The sequence below is a fragment of the Maylandia zebra genome, linkage group LG2 (assembly GCF_041146795.1).
Source record: "Maylandia zebra isolate NMK-2024a linkage group LG2, Mzebra_GT3a, whole genome shotgun sequence".
Classification (NCBI taxonomy): Eukaryota; Metazoa; Chordata; class Actinopteri; order Cichliformes; family Cichlidae; genus Maylandia; species Maylandia zebra.
The window spans coordinates 37431711-37451074 of NC_135168.1; the positions used below are offsets into that span (position 1 = coordinate 37431711).

A 19364-nucleotide genomic window follows, 5' to 3' on the forward strand; every position below is an offset into this window, starting at 1 on the left:
ACCACTCAGGTCAGACAGGAACTTCAAGGGTTACTCCTCGTAGGCTTTCAAGGGGTAAAGAGTTAAGTGAAACTATGTAGAGTAAATGAAGTTCAGACGACAATGCGCAGTGTAGAAATCGTAGCAGTTTCAAAGCATTTGCAACCTTTTTTCCTGCAAATATATAATTACTAATCAAGGTTTCGGTTTCTGAGATTTTGCAGAGAAAAAAAAACAGAAGCCCAAAACTGAAATATAACAAGAAAATAAAATAACAATACAGTTATTATTAAAACAATGATGCAGACCTTTTGTTTTCACGATGCTAATAAATGTGTGTGAGAGAATTAATGGCTCCACCCACTTTTATATTTGCAGCTTTTTATGAGAAAAGATAGATTTATATTTCTGCGTTGTGGAAGCATAAGCAGAGAGGATTAACAACAGCTTAAAAAGCTTCAATTAATAATTCTTTTCCACTTTTCATTAAAAAAAAAAACACACAGGATGTGTTTCACGCTCCCCATATCTTGTAAAAGAGTTTAAAACTGAGGGTGAAAAGCTAATTCAAGGAACGCTAATTCTGTGCTATGTGCTAATACTAATTGTCTTTTCAAAGTTTTAAATGTGTTGTGAGAGAAACTGTTGTTAATAAGCTTTCGTTTATTTTAATGAGTGCTTAAATATTCTTGGGCAAATTAAAAAAAAACCTCTCTTCTGCAACCAAGTTTCTCTAAATGTTTAAAGCTGAGAAATAAAGAGCAAAATTAGCATTCATGTGAGTTACTTAAAAAAAACACAAAAAACATTGTGTTAACGAGCTATACCTGAATAGTTACCTGTGCTCTCCACTGCATTTGGATTCTCGGGTTCTGAAGTCTTCACAATCAATGTGAGACTGCTGTCTGTTAACACATCCATCAATACGGCTCAACGCTGCACCACCCACGCATCATTTTGACTGTCCCACCTGTTGAAAGACAAAGAGAAATAGAAAGAGACGTGAGTAAGAAGGCAATCGGTAAAAAAGGGCGACCGCCATGCGTCTGAGGCAGAAAGGCATCAACGGCAGTGCATTAGATTTCATTACAACAAAAGACCGACGCTAAGCACAGACAAACAAAGTTGTGGCGGTTCAAGAAAAAGCTCCAAACGCGATAGAGGCATCAAACAGGCCCTTGGGGCATCAAACAATCACTCATTTCTTCACAGATTCGTGTCTAAGATTAATTTAAACTTTGCCAACCACGAAAGTACACAAAGAATCGCAGCTTGGATCGCTATGGCAACTGTATGCCATACGATCCTATTTTAAGCTTCATTTAACATTTATAGCAGAGTTGTTAACCTATGCCAACCTTACATAGGCGGCTCTGAGCATATTTGTTTATTGTAATTAGCTGACTCTCTCCCTCTCGTGCGCCTCAGCAGCACGAAATCTGAAGGAGCTCAAAGAGGAGAGATTAAAGAGATGTGACTGAGGCGGTGACAGCAAACTGTGAACACTGACAATACTTTTTATTGTAGCAAGTGATGGTGAAAAGTGGGGGTGGGGGATGATTGAGAGTACACGCGTGCGAGGGCCGGGTACGGCGTAATACAAAATAACATGTTAAAGGGTAGAGGAGAGAAGAGAGGTTGAAGTTTGTCGGCCTTTTAAAAATAGACACAGTAAGAGGGGCAACAAAAAGAAAGCATATTAATCTGCTGTGATTGTGAAAGAATAATGGCGATAAGAGAGACTCTGGGCTGGTAAATGATGAACATTTGATGTTGTGGCCTCCTGCCTGCTTATATTGTTTTCTTTTTTCCTCTCCTGCAGTCCTCCTCTAGAGGAGTGGTGCTGCAGGATGACAAATGAGCCCAGGGAGGGGATCTAATAACACGATCTCCTTGTGGTGTGAAAAGGGTGGCTGCGAGATTAAGACAGACGGCAGACAATAAGACAAAGGTAGTGTGTGGCTGACTACAACCAACTGCCACCTCTTTCATCCTATTTCTTCTAAATGTCATTAGCTGTTCACTGACCTGAGCGAGAGCGCTACCTGAAGGGAACCCCTGCTTCAGCTTACAGACCAGCTCAGTGGGTAATTACCTCATGAGCCATCACATCTACTCATGTGTGCAGCAGGTACAGGGACCCTGTAGGTAGACTCAGTTAGATCCTGTTCTTCTCTTCAAAGAGAAGCACTGTTATACCCAAAGCCTGGGCTTAAGTGTACATTTACAGAGCTACGAAATGGTTTTGAGGCCATCTCCTATCAATTCGCCTCACCGAGGAGCTGAAATTTGACATCCGGCAATAAACGTGTTGCCTGCAACAATGCGCGAGTTGGAAGCGGATATCGCCACCAAACGGGATGACGCGGTTGAGCTGGGCTCAGCTTTATCGGCCATCACCAATGCAACGATCCCGAGGTGAATAGCGAAGCCACAACAGCAACCTATTAAATATAGGCTGTGGCCACCGAGCAATGTGTCTCCAGCATGGCTGTGACACAACACACAGCTGGGATGCTGGTCAGGCCACAGAGGTGCTGCTAGAGTTCAGCACTGAGAGCTGCTTGTGTGTGTGTGTCTGTGTTTATGCTCGGTTGCATGTGTGTTAGATAAAGCCCCAAGGCTGAGGATCAGCATCAACATCCACTGGCAGAGGCTGCACATACAATCACATGGAGAGAGGGAGAGAGGAGCAGAGAGAAAATGAAAGCCAGGCATTTAACAACACTCCCAACACCCCTTCTGCCAGCCAGCGCCAGTGCTTCAAATGTGTTTATTTTCCACATTATTCATGATTCTTCTGTATGTGCCCCCACCACCACACGCGCACTCCACCCTTTACCATCTCCACCACTCTGTCAAGACCTGACGAGAGGCCATTTCAATAATGAAGATGGACTAACTGCAATAGAGAGTGCACATAAATTGGAGCTACAGCCAACAAGCATGTCCAATTTGCCAAGCGGTTAAGCCTGATGTCTGGGTGCAGCTTTAAGAGAGCGCCACGGCTGCCGTCAACAGGTTTGTGCCGACCTGATTCATCCATCCACATCATTAATACTTCACAGAGGGCACCACCATTTAACTCTGCTGCGGGAAACCACTCTTTAAACACCACACATTAGGGCACATAATCACTGTGCACTCATTTCTGTAGCATTCAGCAGGTGTAGGAAAATAGCTAGCACTTCTGACCCCCCTCCATTGTTCTTGCATGTGGGCTGGGGTCCTTTGCACGATGAGAAACTGAAATAGAGACAAAGAGCAGCGAGCGGAAAAAGCCAAACAGAATGATTAGAATTTGATTTATCCTTTTAAACCCTCCTCCACACGCGCCATGTGTTAATGTGTAAGCTGGATAACAAGATAAGAACATGTTTACTTGCTCTATATGGAACTTATCAGCGCCACAATCTAATTCCTGCAAGCCTCTTCCCGGGTCTCCGTTTCACCGCATTTCTCCTCGATCCAATTGCATTTCTCGTCAATGAAGCGGCAACGAGGGGGATAGATGGAGTGGGATTGTGTATAATTGCCAAAAACTACGAGGCAAGGTCCCACAGCAGTAGTATATGTAGGTACAAAGGGGCCATTGTGCCAACAGAGGGATGGAGTCAGGGGCTAAGGAATAGATCCCCAACAGAGGAGCTCTCAAAGAGGGCATAGTGCCACAGGGAACACTGATCCAAACAGACAGCGCTGAAATGGCGACTCCTGTTTTCAGCGCAGGTATACGGTTTCAGAGCAGGTTCACTGGTTGCAGACAGGCTGAGTAACCTGCCTCACACGCAACTCATGGTAATACTCCCGAGCTCGTGAGCTTGCAGCACTACGTGGTAGGACTACAGAGAAGCACAAATCCAATACACACACACAATTGTACACACATCATGAATTTTAAAAATATCACATACTGTATTCACAGACCCACACAGTAAAAGCAGTTTGGACTCGTCTTTCAGGTTTTCTAAATTTGGGAAGAAAACCTTAGTGCTTAGAGCCACACCGTGAATGACACTGAGAATTTAAGTAGCTTTTTAACACACGTGGACCTGCCCTGCTATTGTGAACAGGAAGACGAAGAAGTAGGTACTCCCTTCCAACCCTTCCTTCCATTTCTGTCTCACAAACGCGAGCTTTGTTCTGTCAAATGGTCAGCGGGCCTCCTCGCAGCTCATATGTCAGAGCTCTCCTCTTTCGAGGGCCAAGCAAACCTCAGAAAACTCTTTTTCATCGAACCATTTGCATCAACTCGTGTTGCCACGTCTTCTGATAAATGCTCCAAATGAACACATTGCAAAGACTGCTGCAGATGACCGCCTGCTGAATGCCAACATGTTAAACGAGTGAGCCATCGGTGTTTGCAATTATAGCTGGTCGATATGGCGGCACAGTATTAATCTTTCTTTTAATGCCGTGCTGTAACAAAGGCCATTATGCAAACCCTCATACAATTAGACCAGGAAATACAAGACTGACATCGAATACGGTGAACACATTAGCAGTGTTGCTAATTTGCACCTGCAGTAACAGTGTTCAGCAGCATTTATGTTTTTGACAGCAACAACTGCTGCATCGCTAGCACCATATGCTTCCCGTGTTATCCCGCTGTTTGTGTTTCAGCTGCCTCTTCAACACAAAGCTCACACCGGCTAACTCGTGTCATGAGCGTGCTCTGCAGGTTAGGCCGGTGCTGCTGTTGCTGCTGCTGAGGAGAAATCTCAATGATTTTGTCTCTGACACATGGAGAGGGAGGGAAAAAAAGATTCCTTATCTGCAAATCTTAATTCAATGGTGTTTCCTACACGCGCCTCTGCTACTGTGCACCTTCCTTGTCAGCTGTTTGCTGCTGTATTTGATCCAACATCCTCACCTAAAACCCCCCTGACACGGCCACGGTGATGGCAGAGATACAGCCTGCGTTTGAGATAATCACTGTCAATCACGGGCTGCTGGAGAGCCCAGGAAGCATCTGATAGGTAAAGATTCACTATGAATCAGGATTATAGAGTTGGATCTTTATCAGTGCAGCACAACCTGCAGAGACAGATCTGGACAATTGTAGCTACTGTTACCCCCTCAGGCCTCTGCACTCCAAAATGAAGGTGCAGGCCCAGGAGTGTATGGCAGGAAAACGCTCAAGCCATTAATGCTATCTTCCTATTAAAATGACTGCAAGCCTGCTGAAATATAGTATGAGTGACACTGATGATGGGATTTAATCCAAGCCTCCATGGCCTTAGCGTGCACCGTCACCGTTTTAAATATCTTTGATTACGGTTAATGTTTACTTATTTAGTTATTAAGGTAATAAGGGCTCAGACTTCCAAACCTGTGCTTTTAGTCTTTCTTTAGCTAACCCTGGATAAAATGCTTTCCGTGTCTTCAGGAATAGCTAAGTAAGATCTCTGGTCTCTTGTTGGAAAAGCTGCCGAAATATAATTCAATGCAGCATAATACCGCTTTAATTTCTGTTAAAGTCGCAGCTCGATAAATTGTTTAAGTAAGCATTCATTCACTTCTAGCCGCTGTGGACACAATACAGAAGCATTAAGGCCTTATTGTTTTACTGTTGTTACTATTGCATTTCATTTCAAGTTGTTTGCTGCTCTGTTTTCGCAAATGCCGTAATAATCACACGCAGTAACTACTCCATTAAATGACTTGAGCGAATTGTGCCTGTTATTGCAACATTAATCCCCTATGTCAGGTTTCAGGGTGTTTTTTTTTAAAATATTAAACAGATAGAAACATAATTTCTTTTATATCATCGCGTGTTCTCGAGGATTTATTTAAAATAATTGCAGGTTATTTTAATACAAGCTTCTGACAATGGGATCATTTATATGTGCGGAAATGATCGATATACAGGAAATTGCTGCAGATTAAAGGAGGTGTTCTACCCTGGACGCAGCAAAGTGATTTTTCCTATTTAAAATGATTATGGAAACGTATGCACTTTGTAACAGGTGGAGATTGCAGATAAGTGGACTATTAAATTACTTAGATACGCAGCATTTAACAATAAAAAAAAACACATTTAGTTTGTTTTCCTATAAAGTGCAGAAACAGGAATGGACTGAGGCTACTTTTCAAATGCAAAATATGACAGATTGCATAGAACTGCTACGCTGTAAAAAAATACAACTTGAAGACTTGACAGAGTTATACAACTTGTTAACAAACTGCAAATGTTTAAACGGAGCAGCAAAGCTGAAAAAGTTCTCTGCGAGCTGTCGATGATTTCCAGGTTTGAGCATTTTGATGCTGAAAGCATTTCACCTCTATTAGCACGCTTTACTCTGCAGTACCCACAGAGAAGGGATGTCAAGCTCAGTTTACATCATGCCCCACATGGAGCTCACTTTCATCTTAAGTGGACCAGACCAGTGAAACCCATCCTTTCTGTCAGTGTAAAGGAGTTTAACTGTTTACACGTTCAACATTTAATCCCTAAAATATCTCAATATGAGAAAAAGAAGCCCATTTTCAACATTACATCTCAGTTTTCCTACATAATATAGAAATTCTGCAACATTAAAGAAAGAAATCTGGCAGCATGAGTCTTTGACTGTAAAAGTCTGTAAAATTATATTACGGTAGATTTTCAGGTAGCACATTGACTAGATTGTCCTGTAATTATAAGGCAGGAATTTTTTTGTTCATTCACAGAACATACTCTTTTTTTAAAAACATTTTTGCTGCCTCCCTCCTCCTGCTCCACCACAACCACCCACACATGCAGGGCCTTGGAGTAGGGGTATGTCACTAGGATGCAGAGGAGGCTACCCCCCCCCCCTCTGTCCCCTTCTGGCTGCCTCTGCCTCAATTTTATCCCACAACTTAGACATTCACATTACTCACACCCTCATTACACATACATATAGGATCTTGGGGGTGGGCACGATACACGGAGTCCAAGTTACCATCAGGGTGTACGCCTCACCCCTGGCGTCGTTGCCCACCTCTCAATTTTAAATACATGTAGACATTGAGGGCTAGCAGGAGGGACTATGCGCTTACCTGCTGCTCTCTGGCAGGTAGCTCCATGCCCTCCTGGGTTTTAATTGCACCTTAGAACACACATGCATCAACACTACAATGAGCGGGTGGAGGGAGGTTTGGAGTCTTCTCTCACCCCCATTCTCTGCGGCCTACTGGAGTGGGGGGGCTAGGAGGAGTGGGCCGTCCGACTGCGGTCTGGGGCCTCCCTGCTGCTGCGGAGTCGGGGCGGTCTGCCTCTCCCCACCGCAGGGAAAAGGGTAACACCACCTGGGTCTGGGTGCAGTTCCCCCCTCCAGGGGCAAGGGTACCTAGACCCGGTTAGTAGAGTACGCTTGGGGAGTGTGATCGTGTATACAGCGTCCCTTTATGTCTGTCTCCACGTCGGTTGAGTGTGAAGTACATATGAGAGCATGAGGGTGGGAATGGATGTTTGTGTCTGTGTGTGCCTGTATGTCTGTGTCTATATGTCAGGTTGGGTATCAGACGCCACCTCTCTGGGGACATCTCGGGCCCTCCAAGGTTTGGAGGCCTATCTCCACCCACCACCACTTCCCCTGCCGGTGGCGGACTCCCTCAGGTATCGGTGCGTTGGTGGTTCTTTGTATCTGGGGGTGGGCGTCCGGGTACACACCGGCTCACTCCTTGGCGGCCGCTTATTGGGGCTCGCTCGGGCCACTTTGGAGGTGGGGTGCCCCCGGCCTCTCGGCCTGGGGCTCGGTCACTCAGGCACAGCTGGCTGCCGGCGGAGCTCACGGGCGCGTCACTGCAACTCCCCCTGGCTTCTGCTCCGCGGCTGCTGAATGAGCTCTCATCTGGGACTCTCCTCAGCTCTTACTGGGACAGTGGCGCGGCTGCCCCTCTGTTGGTCTTCCTTGGTCTCTTGTGTTCTGGGGGCCTCTGGATGTCTGGAGTTTTGATCTCCTCCATACCTGCTTGATACCATAGAGGACAGGGCTGTGGCTCCCCACACTCTCTAGCAGATCATTACATGGAGAAACCTTTGGAATGCAAGCATGCTGATCCACACAGGTATGCACACAGGTGTACACATGGGTGTTCACAGACGCGGACCACAGCTTTCTTGGCTGCTGCCTCAAAGCACACTGTGTGCTGTCTATCTTGCGTGCTGCACAATATTGTTTATTATTTAGTAACTATTGATATCTATGACTAGCTAGTTTATTGTGATGGTGCTTTTTTTTTTTTATTATTATGTTGCTCTTTGTTGTTTGCTGTCTCCCCTGTTTTTTTTGTTTTTCTTTCTCTCCATACAGGTGACCCAGGAGTTGTTTTTTTTTGTTTTTTTTTTCTCTCTTCCCCCCCTTCTCACCGTCTCTTCTCCCCTTTGGTTTTCTTTCTTCCTCTCCCCCTCTTTCTTTCATTCTTTCCCCCTGTCCTATTAAAAAAAAAAAAAAAAAAAAAGGATGACAAAGGATGAACTGAAGCTCCGCCATCACGTGATGTCACATGCTGCTGTTTCTGATGTCACTTCCAATAAAAAAAAAAAAACAAAAAAAAAAACAAAAACATTTTTGCACCCATTGTAAAAAAAAATAAAACAAGACTTCTACTGTCATTTCATTGTTTATCTATTACTTAATATGAAATACCATGGGTGAGGGTTTTATCAGGAGGAAAGCTGCAAAACTTACAGTTTAAAGTCCATCCTTTATAACCTTGTCTGCATTTTCCAAAGCCTTCCAGTGGACCGGATTGGAGTCTGTGTGAGGCCCATTCTGGTCCCCTGGGCTTATGTTTGACACCCCTGGCATTTTCCTTATTCCTGAAAGAAAATACTGTTGACTTTTCAGCACTGAAAGGTGTTCTCGTCTGATGACATGACCACCTGCCGTGTGGTCGACTGGTTACAGGCATGGCAGGCTGCTTGCTTTCAAAAACAAAACTCAAACTCTAAGAGCATGCTGCCAGATAAATGGAGCGTGTCTAGACGTAAAGCCATCTCCTTATAAGCTATCCTGCCCTTGATGGCGCCGACCCGCTTTGTTCAAAAGCATTAACAAAAAATGCACTGAGAAAAATATTTATATATGCATGTGTAATCATCATTTTCACTCATAGCTGTAATTTCTTTTTTCTGAGTAACTGTAACAGATTGTAATTACCTCTCCTTTGTAGTTTAATTACGCGACACAGTTAACTACCTACCACATGGTACATTAATTTTGCATGGTTTGATATTTCTCTTTTATTTTCTATACATCCCAAGCTCTCCAACACTGGGGTGAAGAAGACAGTAAGAGATAAGGAAAGGAGAAAAATAAGTAGAGGGAAGGTCAAGAGTGAGGAGGGAGATAGCCTATTACAATAAATCCCTACGTGCCTCCAGAGACTGCAGCAGCATGTGTTTACAATGCTGTTTCATACATGGACCGCTGATCAGTCAAAACAAGGTTACTGCTTATCAAAAAAGAAGAAATATGGGATGGGGCAGCGCCCGGTGAATGGTAGAGAGAAGAATGGCAATAAGGCAGGCAGTAGGCGAGGTGTTAAAAGTTGATTAGGTTGTTAAAGGTCATATAGTCAGGCCTCATCAGCTGTCCCAATGGAGCACAAGAAGCAGCTCAGGGCCTCAGCACTGCTGCTAATGAGACAGAGCGATGGCATCCTCACTAACATATGGATATATCCTGCTTCCATGTACAGCAGTCTCCTTATGGTATATAAGCGCATAGCAGTGCTGAGTTAATGTGATGACATTAACAAAAAAAAAATGTCGACCAGCCTGAGGCTGTTATAACAAGCCCAGTACAGAGCGCAGAGGAAGGCTGTGTGAGGCGTGTAATGTTAAATTATTTGATCACTGAAACTAGAAATGTATGGTATGTTTGAACATGCTTATACACACAAAGCGTGCACAAACACACACACACACACACACACACACACACACACACACACACACACATGGTAAACTATAAGCTTCCACATTACAGATTCATTTGCTCATTTGAGCAAATCTGCGTTTGGTCCACCCACCGCTCTTGAAGGGTCAGTCTTATGAAACAATTGCGTATTTAATGAGGCTCTGCATACAAGCAACCCTGTGCACGAGCTCAAACACACACATACACATTCCCATACACACTCATTATGTACGCAGTGCTCCCACTCAGTACAGTTAAAAAGATGCTGATGTATGAGTAACTGCTGATAAATACAGAAGATGCTTCCACCCCCCAGAAACACGGAGCCAAAACTAACAATCATGACCATCACTTCGATCTCCTGACTGACACACACAAACCCGAGCGCTCTCACGCTTGCACAGAGAGCATGCATCAAATAATCTTTGCTGCAACAGCAACGGAGATGCAATTATCTTATTTCCAACAGCTGCATTTATTAGAGCTACGCTTCATTTGCTTTGCTGAATCTAAATCAGGTTCTGCAGACTCTGGGCTGTTACTTCAGCGCTGACGCAATGACATAATGTCCTGCAGGTTTACATTCCTGCAAAGGCCCTCTGTCAATGCCTGTTTCTGCCACAACGCTTCCTGTCAGGCACGCTGTGGGCTGAGTGATCGATATTTTTTATTACCACCACTTTATTCAACCTTTCACACATGCGCGCTGGAATAATGGACATTTATGCAGTTTTCATGGTCACTACCTACTCTTTCTTTGCATTCGAGCAAATGTGTGCCGTGCTAACAGATCTGTGTGTGTGTGTGTCTGTGTGCTCCTTGCTATGAACAAACACGCACTAGTCTTTGTCTATGGCTATGTATTGCCTACAGGTGTGTATATGTCTGTGTGTGTGTACTAACATTTATACTGTGCACATAAGTGTGCACATCTCCTCATGTAAGAACTTAGAGTCCCTCATAATGAGAAGCCCTTAAAGGTGAGGCTGGATCACAAGGAAAGGGCATCAGAGGAAGTGATGATGGTCGCTATGGTGCTGGCCTCCGTGTCAGGCAATCACAGCTTGGGGGGGGGGGGGCAAAAGCACCTGTAGCAACACAGAAATATACTGTACCATTTTAATTCAGGCTCTGCAAGAACAGACCTGCCTACAGCAGAGATGGTGGAAAAAAGCAAAAATCACACTCAATATCAGTGTTGGCTACAACTGCCAAGAATGGCTAATCAATAGAGCAGTGCACCTATGGGAGACATGTTCCATTAAGTCTGTGGGTCAATGTGTTTGCCAGCAGATAGCACTGGTTTATTTTCCCTGATGCTTGTCCCCATCCCCATACCCCACATGCTTGATTAGCTGCCCTGCTTGGCTCCATTGATGTGTATCAGTGATCACCTCCGGAGTCCTATCAGTCAGTGACTCTCGAGAAGGCAGAGGGTGAACACATGCGACCTGTGACCTCTGCCCTCTGCCCCCCTGACCCCGAATGACCCTCATTTAATTAGTTGCGTGTCTACCCAACACCTGCTCCACTTCCAAAACCACTCTTTTATCTAAAATACAAAATCACAGACACAAATACTGTTGATGATTTATGATGCAGGGGAGGATTGAATATTGAGCAAGCTAGCTAAGAGACAAAAGACTGCAGCCAAATTTCAGCTATCCAACACACATTATTGGGCGTTTTGAAGAAAATGTGGGTTTATTTTTGCATAACTGACCATCGCTCTTTTTCTTTTTTATCTTCATCGTTAAAAGCAAGGTGTTTTGTCAACGCGTGCTGAGAACAGAATATGCACCCATCACAGGAGCTAATAATTAATGAAATGACCTCTGAAGGCTGCACCCAAAGCAAGCCCCTCTCATCCCTGCCACACACACACACAAATACACATGCACGCTACTAGAATGGAAAGGCTGCTGGAACCTGCCAATTATTCTCTACTTTACTGGACCCTTGCTACATCAGAGGTGTGATTGGAATAACAACCATCCACCGAACCACGCAATTCTCCATTCCCTGTAGGGCAGCACTGAACCAGCAGGGGAAGAAGGAAGGGAGTGTGAAGGGATTGTCGCAATGATGAGGAAGAGGGTGCATACAAGACAGAGGAAGAGGAGTTGTTGGGGGGGGGGGGGGGTTTAAAAGAAAACGCTAAGGATTACATGAGGAAAGGGGGAGAGGGGAAGAAGTCAAAGCTGGGGCTCCCTGGCAACATGCAGAGGCAGAGGCTGTGTGAGAATGAGTGCTGTCTTGAGTGACACTCACACTCATATCCCCCCCTCTGGGGAAATAACCCCCTTAATCCAACATGCTCTTTCAGATAGACAAGATCCCCCTTCTTCTCCCAGCAAGGATATGAAACGCTCCCCCTTGTGATTCAAATACCAGGGATGAGGGCTGGAAATCGAATCGACAACAGTGTGACGTGGCACAGCTAGAGAGAGACATCAATGTCCCTGTTTCCTCCTCTCCAGCAGCTGACTCACTGCCACAGAGTCATTGGTTACTATCTGAGGAAGTGGCCTGCCATTGGCTAGCTGTTGGGAGGTGGCATAACATTGGTAGTAAGAGGCACTATATTAGATAATAGGCTGATTTTTACTACAAATACTTGCTGAAAGAATGCCAGATGCAAACATTTAAGCTTTTATTGTGCTACCATGTGCATTTTTTTTGTCTAAAATAACTGGCCTTAATAAGCAGCTTGTCTCTGATGATTATGAAAAAATCACCTTCTATAGCCTTTTCAACTGTTGTTAATGCCCGGACCCTCTTTGTAAAATCCTTTCTCATAAGCACACACAATGTTACAAACATTCAGAAACACAGTTAATTAACAGTACGCAGCGCTAGATGGACCAAGGAATCAATAAAGTCAAGGCGGACCCAGTCGCAGCAGGACCCGCCAACCACACAGCCTTTTCAGTGTGAACCGAGGGAGGTCTTTTTCTCTCCATACTGGTAAATCACTCCACAGCCAGGCTGCTTGGTACACAGAGCGAACTGCAGAGCTAGGCCGACACAGTGTGATATTATATTAGCATTACAAAGGCTTTCCCACCATCTGTGACACACTGTGGAAGAAGAAAAAAAATCACTTTTCTGTTTCCAAGCCCCGACTGCTGATGTTTCCATAGGTTCTGCAGGGAGGGCTGATGGGACTGTGGCTGGGAATGACAAAGGAAACATGCGTTTATTACAGCCTCTCTGACACGCGTGATTCACTTTCAGCACACACAGCACACGCAACAATTTCAAAGCCTCGCAGTTTTTTTTCCTGAGCCTTTAACTTTTAGATCAGGGTTAACAAATGTGGTTATTCACAGCCGTTACAAACCTACTAATACCACCACACTCCACCGGTATGTCTAGTCTGATTCAAAGAGATGGCTGGGTTTATGATAATTTCCAGCATAGCGTCTGATAAAATAAAATAAAAAAAATCCATAAAGTGCTATGTTCTCCTCAGTGAGAGCAGATAGAGTTCTGCGCTTCACTCAGCGGCCTAGGGGAATGAATAGACTTGGCTCGTCCACACAGCTCTCCTTGCTTTCCACTGTAGCCTGTTGTCACTAGCCCCTGGTCGTACGCCAGTCGCCTACTTGGCAGGGAGAGGTGCTGTACAAAGCAACTGGCAGGTCTGGTAAATAATGCTGATGGAGTGTGATAGAGAGAAAAGCATCTCCTTTATTCCACACAGTTACTCTATCTGTTTTAGCAGAGCAAGGGAGAGAGAAAGGGGTGGGGGAGGTGGGGGGACAAATGCTGTCTTTTTTCCCCCTGCAATCTATTCGACTGGAGAATCAGGCAAAAAAAGGAAAAAACAAACTACCTAGCTCATCGTTGTGTTATCTTTCATTATGTTTTCCAGCTTAAGAAAAAACCAATACCCCTCAGCCAATGGCTTCCCAGAATACGTAGCACTACAGAGCAGACAATCAGCCAACAGCTGGGATTTACAGTTGAAACTTCACGCATACAATTACACAGATGAAGGAGGGGCAAGTGGACAATAGCGGCGCGACATTGAGGGGAAACACTCATCCAGGCAATCATGCAAAGTTCTCTACTTAGTCAGTGAAACAGGAAAATGGAGAGCGAGAGAGATACATGATTATCACCCACTGCATGACTGACTTAGTTCAAGCTTCAGTATCACATAAGCATGATCCTGTGTGACTGCTCCGTTTCCCTCAACAAAGCCGAATTAGGCAAGCACGACTACAAAATAAAAGTTCAGTCACCGTGTCAAAGTGCAGTGCATCTGCGTGTCTGTACAGATATGTATATAAGTCTGGCTGCATATACCAGACTTATCCGATCGCTCATTATCCCCACTGACTACATTTGCAACCTTCTGTGCCTCTTTAAAGGCATGAAGAGGATGAGCAGCTTACCAGGGAACTTCACTGAATAAGGGTACTCCTTGCGTAGCTTACCTGCACACATTTCATTGCTTTAGGAAAAAGAAGCATGCACACTTATCAGTGGATTGATAAGAGAGCAAATCCTGCATATGACAGCTCATGATCCCGTCTACAAGCTCCGCATCCACCGTAACCCACATATATGAGTGAATGCGCTCATGTGGATCCCTGTCATCTGATGTGGATATTAACTGGGAGCATTACTGCACATAAAGAGAATATATGGCCCAGTGGCAATAAATAAAGACGCTGTCATCCCCGTGGGAGTGCAAAGGGTCAATGAGGGTTCCAGCCCGGTGTAATATTCCTGTCACTGAGCCTCATTCTGCAAACACCTGTAGATGCATCCAGCATCCTCCTTTTCACTAAGTGTAATTCGCATTAGCATATGGCCCAGAATACACAGTGTGGCAAGGCAGTCAGGAAGACAGCCCGGTGAGAGCGAAGGTAGCAAGGTTAGCTCTCTTGTCAAAACCAATATCCACCTCTTGAAGACTAGACTGGGGAGCAGCAGCCAAAATCATCTGCATAAAGGAGAGGCACTAAAATCACCTCTCATAAAATACGACAGGGGAGCCAGCTCACACTGGTTAAAGCATGATGAAAGGAATGGAATCCAGCACAGCTCCCTGTCTGTGGATAATCAAAAAAACCCTGGCACTAAAAGCATGGCATTCAAATTCAATTGTGAAAGCTGCAACTGTCTGAGGAAAGAAAAAGACATGAGGGAAAAATACACTCTTGTTGTTTTGAACTCTGTGGGAGCTTAAAAGATGTGTTTTATAATGCCTCCCATTAGGAAAAAAAAATAGTTAAGGGTAGACTTAGTGTATGCTGGAGTAAAGACGTGCAATTGCGTCAGATGGTGGCTGATTGTTAATGCAATGAAAGCAATAAAGATTTATTAAAGTGCCGCCAGGACCATGATATGATGTCTTCAAGCCCGAGCATGACAGTCACATCTAATCCCCAAGGAAACAGCGGTACATATTAACCGGCAGACGATGACAATATATCACACGGATTGTCAATGCGCAAGATAGCCTTGTTTCAACAAGCTGATCACTTTGTGCAGCATTGCATTGTCACAGAAAAGGACTGAAGTGCTGAGAAAAGAGCCGTTCTCGCGCACCTACAGTGTACGTTTACATGGATTGCGATGCAGCGGTGCACCAAAAACAGCCGAGGCAATGGAGAGAGAGCGTACCGATGCCTTATTACAGTTTGTGAAGTGGAGCCGGGAGCATGGAGGGAGTGAGGAATGTCTCAGTGACAGAGGCAAAGGCTGATGAAAGCCCCGCACAGAGCAATTGAAAGCGCAGACACATGACACAGCTCATAACTGCTCACCATCCAGGACAGGATCGTATTCATGTAGCCCTCTCCTTCATGTATATTTAAACACTCGCAGCTCCAGCTCAATTTCAGCTAAAAAAAACTTTTTTTTCTAGCACGTACTTTACATTTAAATAATATATTTATCAGCATTACATATAAGCTGCTGACGGCCCTTAAAACACACCAAAAGTCTTTATGTCATTTTAAAAATCAGTAGAAAAATCGAGCAGGCTGTAGTGGCCCAGACACATTAAGACTGTGATCTCACACGTGGCGTATCTTCAAGGCCCTTGGTGTTTTTTGTGTGTATGGGTGTCAGTGTGAGAAAGCGTGTGGGTGTGTTTGCTTGACTATATCTTTGTGTAAGAGGAAAAGGGAATGACGCGATGATGTGAGCGACTGAGTAAGAAGGAGACTGAGAGAGAGAGAATATGGACAGAAGGAATGAGTGTGAATGAGAAGGAATAAAGGGAAAAAAATGGCGGTAGAGGTGGTGGTGGGGGTCTGCGCGAGCCCAGGGGGTAGGTAAGATTACAGATGTACACACAATGTTCTAGAGCGCAGGCCAAGGGCTGAATAACAGAGTGTTGCTGTTTCTCCAGAGCTGCTTGCTGCAGCTCGCTCTGTGCCTTGTTCTGCTCAATGCCCAGGGCAGCCATTCAGAGACGCTCCCCGAGTAGCAGCACGGATAGACTTTCATATCCCAAATAACGACAGAACAGCACTGTTGTTGATGAGCCTTTTGAAAAACACCCAAAGCACAGAAATTCAAGAAAGCACACATCCCCCCCAGTACCTAGCCCTTCAAAGAGCATCTCTAGCTTCTATTATTTATGCAAATTTTTTTTGCTTTTATAATTTGCAATGATCTCAATGTTAAAATGCAGGGCAGTAGGTAAGCCTCCTTCCATTATCATTACATCCAGATTAAGGTGTTACTACAATTATATCAACTGCCACCTAAACATCCAGGCTCATGTTAGTCAAATTAAGGTGGAAATAATCTGATTACCCTGGCTTACCTGCCAATTACTGTGACATGTATAGAGCTTAGCCTAACTTCTGTCTATGCTCTGATTCTCCACACAATAATGAAAAAAAAGCATCTTTCTACACATAATTCACCAAAAACAATAAACAACAACTCATCCTGATTCCTTCGGCTAGCCTTTGCACTAATAATTCTGATTATTAAAAATAATTAAAGTCACATCAGTCATATTTACTGAGCAACACCGGTGTAAACGCAGTCTGTCTTTCATTGTAGGCATTTTGAATATAGCAAGAAGTGAAGAAAAAAACCCCCAAAAAACAAAGGCAGAACCGTTGTTGTCAAATGTTGTGTTTGTCAATTTGAGGAAAATGCACTATGTGGTAATAAAAGGTAAGACGTGAACGCTGTTTTTCTCCATAGCAGCGACATCAAAATATGTCCTGTGAATTTTGCACTTGTACAAACAAATGTTATACTTGTCTTTGGTAATTTGCCTCTTTTGTACCTTCTATTCTCGCTTCACTTTGTATGACAAAACCGTCACGTCACAAATTCACATCTACTCTAGTGAGGCGCAGGCTCAAAGCCAAACAGCACATAAGAGGAACTAATTACCCTGTTGCAATTATTTACTTATAAAAAAAAAATCAACACTTCAGAAAACTGTTACCTGCCATTTATACTGAGTAGGACATGTGTTATTGTTTCAGGACTTTTGCTAGATCGACTTATATATATGTATGTATATATGAACTGGAGAACTGTGCATTAATCTGCATGTGTTTCTGCCCGCTCTGTCTTACTAAAGTTAGCACAAGGCTATCAAAGCTATTTGGCATTCACTGGTATAACTTGTGCACATGCTAACCTATCCTACTCGCATATACACTTACGTGTTAAGCTTTTACTCTTTAACCTCTTGCATGCTTAATTTTAATTAGACGAAGGCAGACTCTGGGGAGGTTTGCGGTTACTGCAGTATTCAGGTGGGAGCAGAATTAACAAAAACATAAATCTATGCATTTTATTTCTGCAGACCAGAGCAATAAGCCATTCCTCAGATTCACCCAGCAAAAAAATCTCAGGGCATTTTTTTTTTTCTTCAAACCAATGATGCGTCTCTCTTTTTTTTTTTGGATACCAAAATAATATTTTTCTAACAGGAGAATGAGATTGTTATAGGGGGTAGCAGAAATGCAATCATGTAAATTGCTATAGTAAAACAGGCGATTGCTTTCACACAGGATGTGGATGTTGAGAGCTGTGTTGTCATTATGTAATTGTGCCCAAGTGCTGCTGCTTTGTATTGTTACAATGTATATTTTTACATGCAGCCCAGGAAGAATAGTTGTTGTGATCCAAAACCTAATGGGAGTCTAAACACACAGTATTTTGATTGGACAAAACTGAACACTGACTGCCAAACACTCTTTTCAACTACACACAGAAACTTGCGCAGGAATCCCTCTCTTTGAAAAACTGCTTAGTGTACATGCTCGCAAACAAAGAGGAATGATTGTTGAGTGTATATTTAGACTCAACAACCCCAACACGGACGGTCGTGACAGGAGCTGATCTGACGTTGCACCCCACCCTCTTAAGATGAAGCGCAGCTGACCTAATGGTCACTCTATCGTTTATTTCCACTGCTCCCATGGCTACCTGAGGCTTGCACTTGTTTCTAAGCAATTTCATGAAAACACGTTGTTGGGTGGAAAAGCTGGTGTAGTATTTGAAAGCCACATTTCTGCACATGTCATAATCATTGGGATGTATGAATAATAAGGAAGGAATATTTTCCGCATCCTCTTTCTAAGTCCAAATGATCTGACAAAGGAACCTCGCAACCTACAGCGACCTGTGGGTCCGCCCCCGGTCATGAATATTTAAGACAACCCTAATAATATCACACAGACCGTTAACTTTTTCTCAGTTCAGTTTTTAAGAGTCAGAAATTTTGACTCTAACTATCTTGGGTCAAACAATTAATGCTAATGTAGGATCTGAATTCATCTCCAACCACATAAAGCAGCAGTAAAGGCATTTAATACTATGCTTCTTATTATGCTGGTAAGTTGCTATCTGTTGTTTTCTATTCTACTCTATCATTGAAGTAACTTCTAAAAAATCAGCTTTACATACTTTGAGCAACATTCACTCATTTCTTTTAGTGTTTTCTTCCCCTGGTCAAGAGGATCCACTGATTTGGGATAAAACCTCTTTGCCAAAAGGCCAAATGGCTCCACATCCACAACATTGTTCCCAAATCAGGATTAACAGTGTTGTGAAAGGATGAACACGGGCTTCAAGCACATAATTATAATAATACAAGCTTATCATATGATTAAAGAACTGTGTAATTCTAGATGTAAAGCCCCCTCAACCGAACGTTTGCTCTTCTTTTTTCACAAGATTTTAGATCACAGGTAGCAAACAAGCAAAAATGCAGGAGCACTGTCACTGCTGCATACAGTACTGTGCAAAACTCTTGAGCCATCTATTATTTCTGTATTTTTTGCTAGGATCAGATTTATTTAACCGCGCAAACATATGTAGTATATAAGGGAAAATCATTCGTATAATTTTAACAAGCTCGAAAGTCAGTATTTGGTATCACCACCTTATTCTTGATTACAGATCTGGGGAGGCCAATCCACAACTGATGGTCGTCCATTCTATGTTTTTCTGTCCAGGTGTGCTTTTAAAAAAATTTTCATGGTGAAAAATGAA

The 19364-nt window shown here is 43.6% G+C and overlaps 1 protein-coding gene across 4 annotated transcripts in view; it reads right to left on the reverse strand.

Moving 5' to 3' along the window:
* The window catches only part of nexmifb (neurite extension and migration factor b), a 55758-nt gene that overhangs the window by 12618 nt on the left and 23776 nt on the right, over window positions 1-19364 (reverse strand). For 3 of the 4 annotated variants that reach the window (XR_013101595.1, XM_076892126.1, XM_004540963.4), the window contains exon 2: window positions 807-949. Coding sequence is in view for 3 of the 4 variants with exons in the window: in XM_076892126.1 (XP_076748241.1) it covers window positions 807-900 (94 nt within the window). In the remaining variant the exon portion in view is untranslated. The remainder of the gene's footprint in view (window positions 1-806; window positions 950-19364) is intronic. The other variant, XM_076892131.1, reaches the window with a different exon arrangement.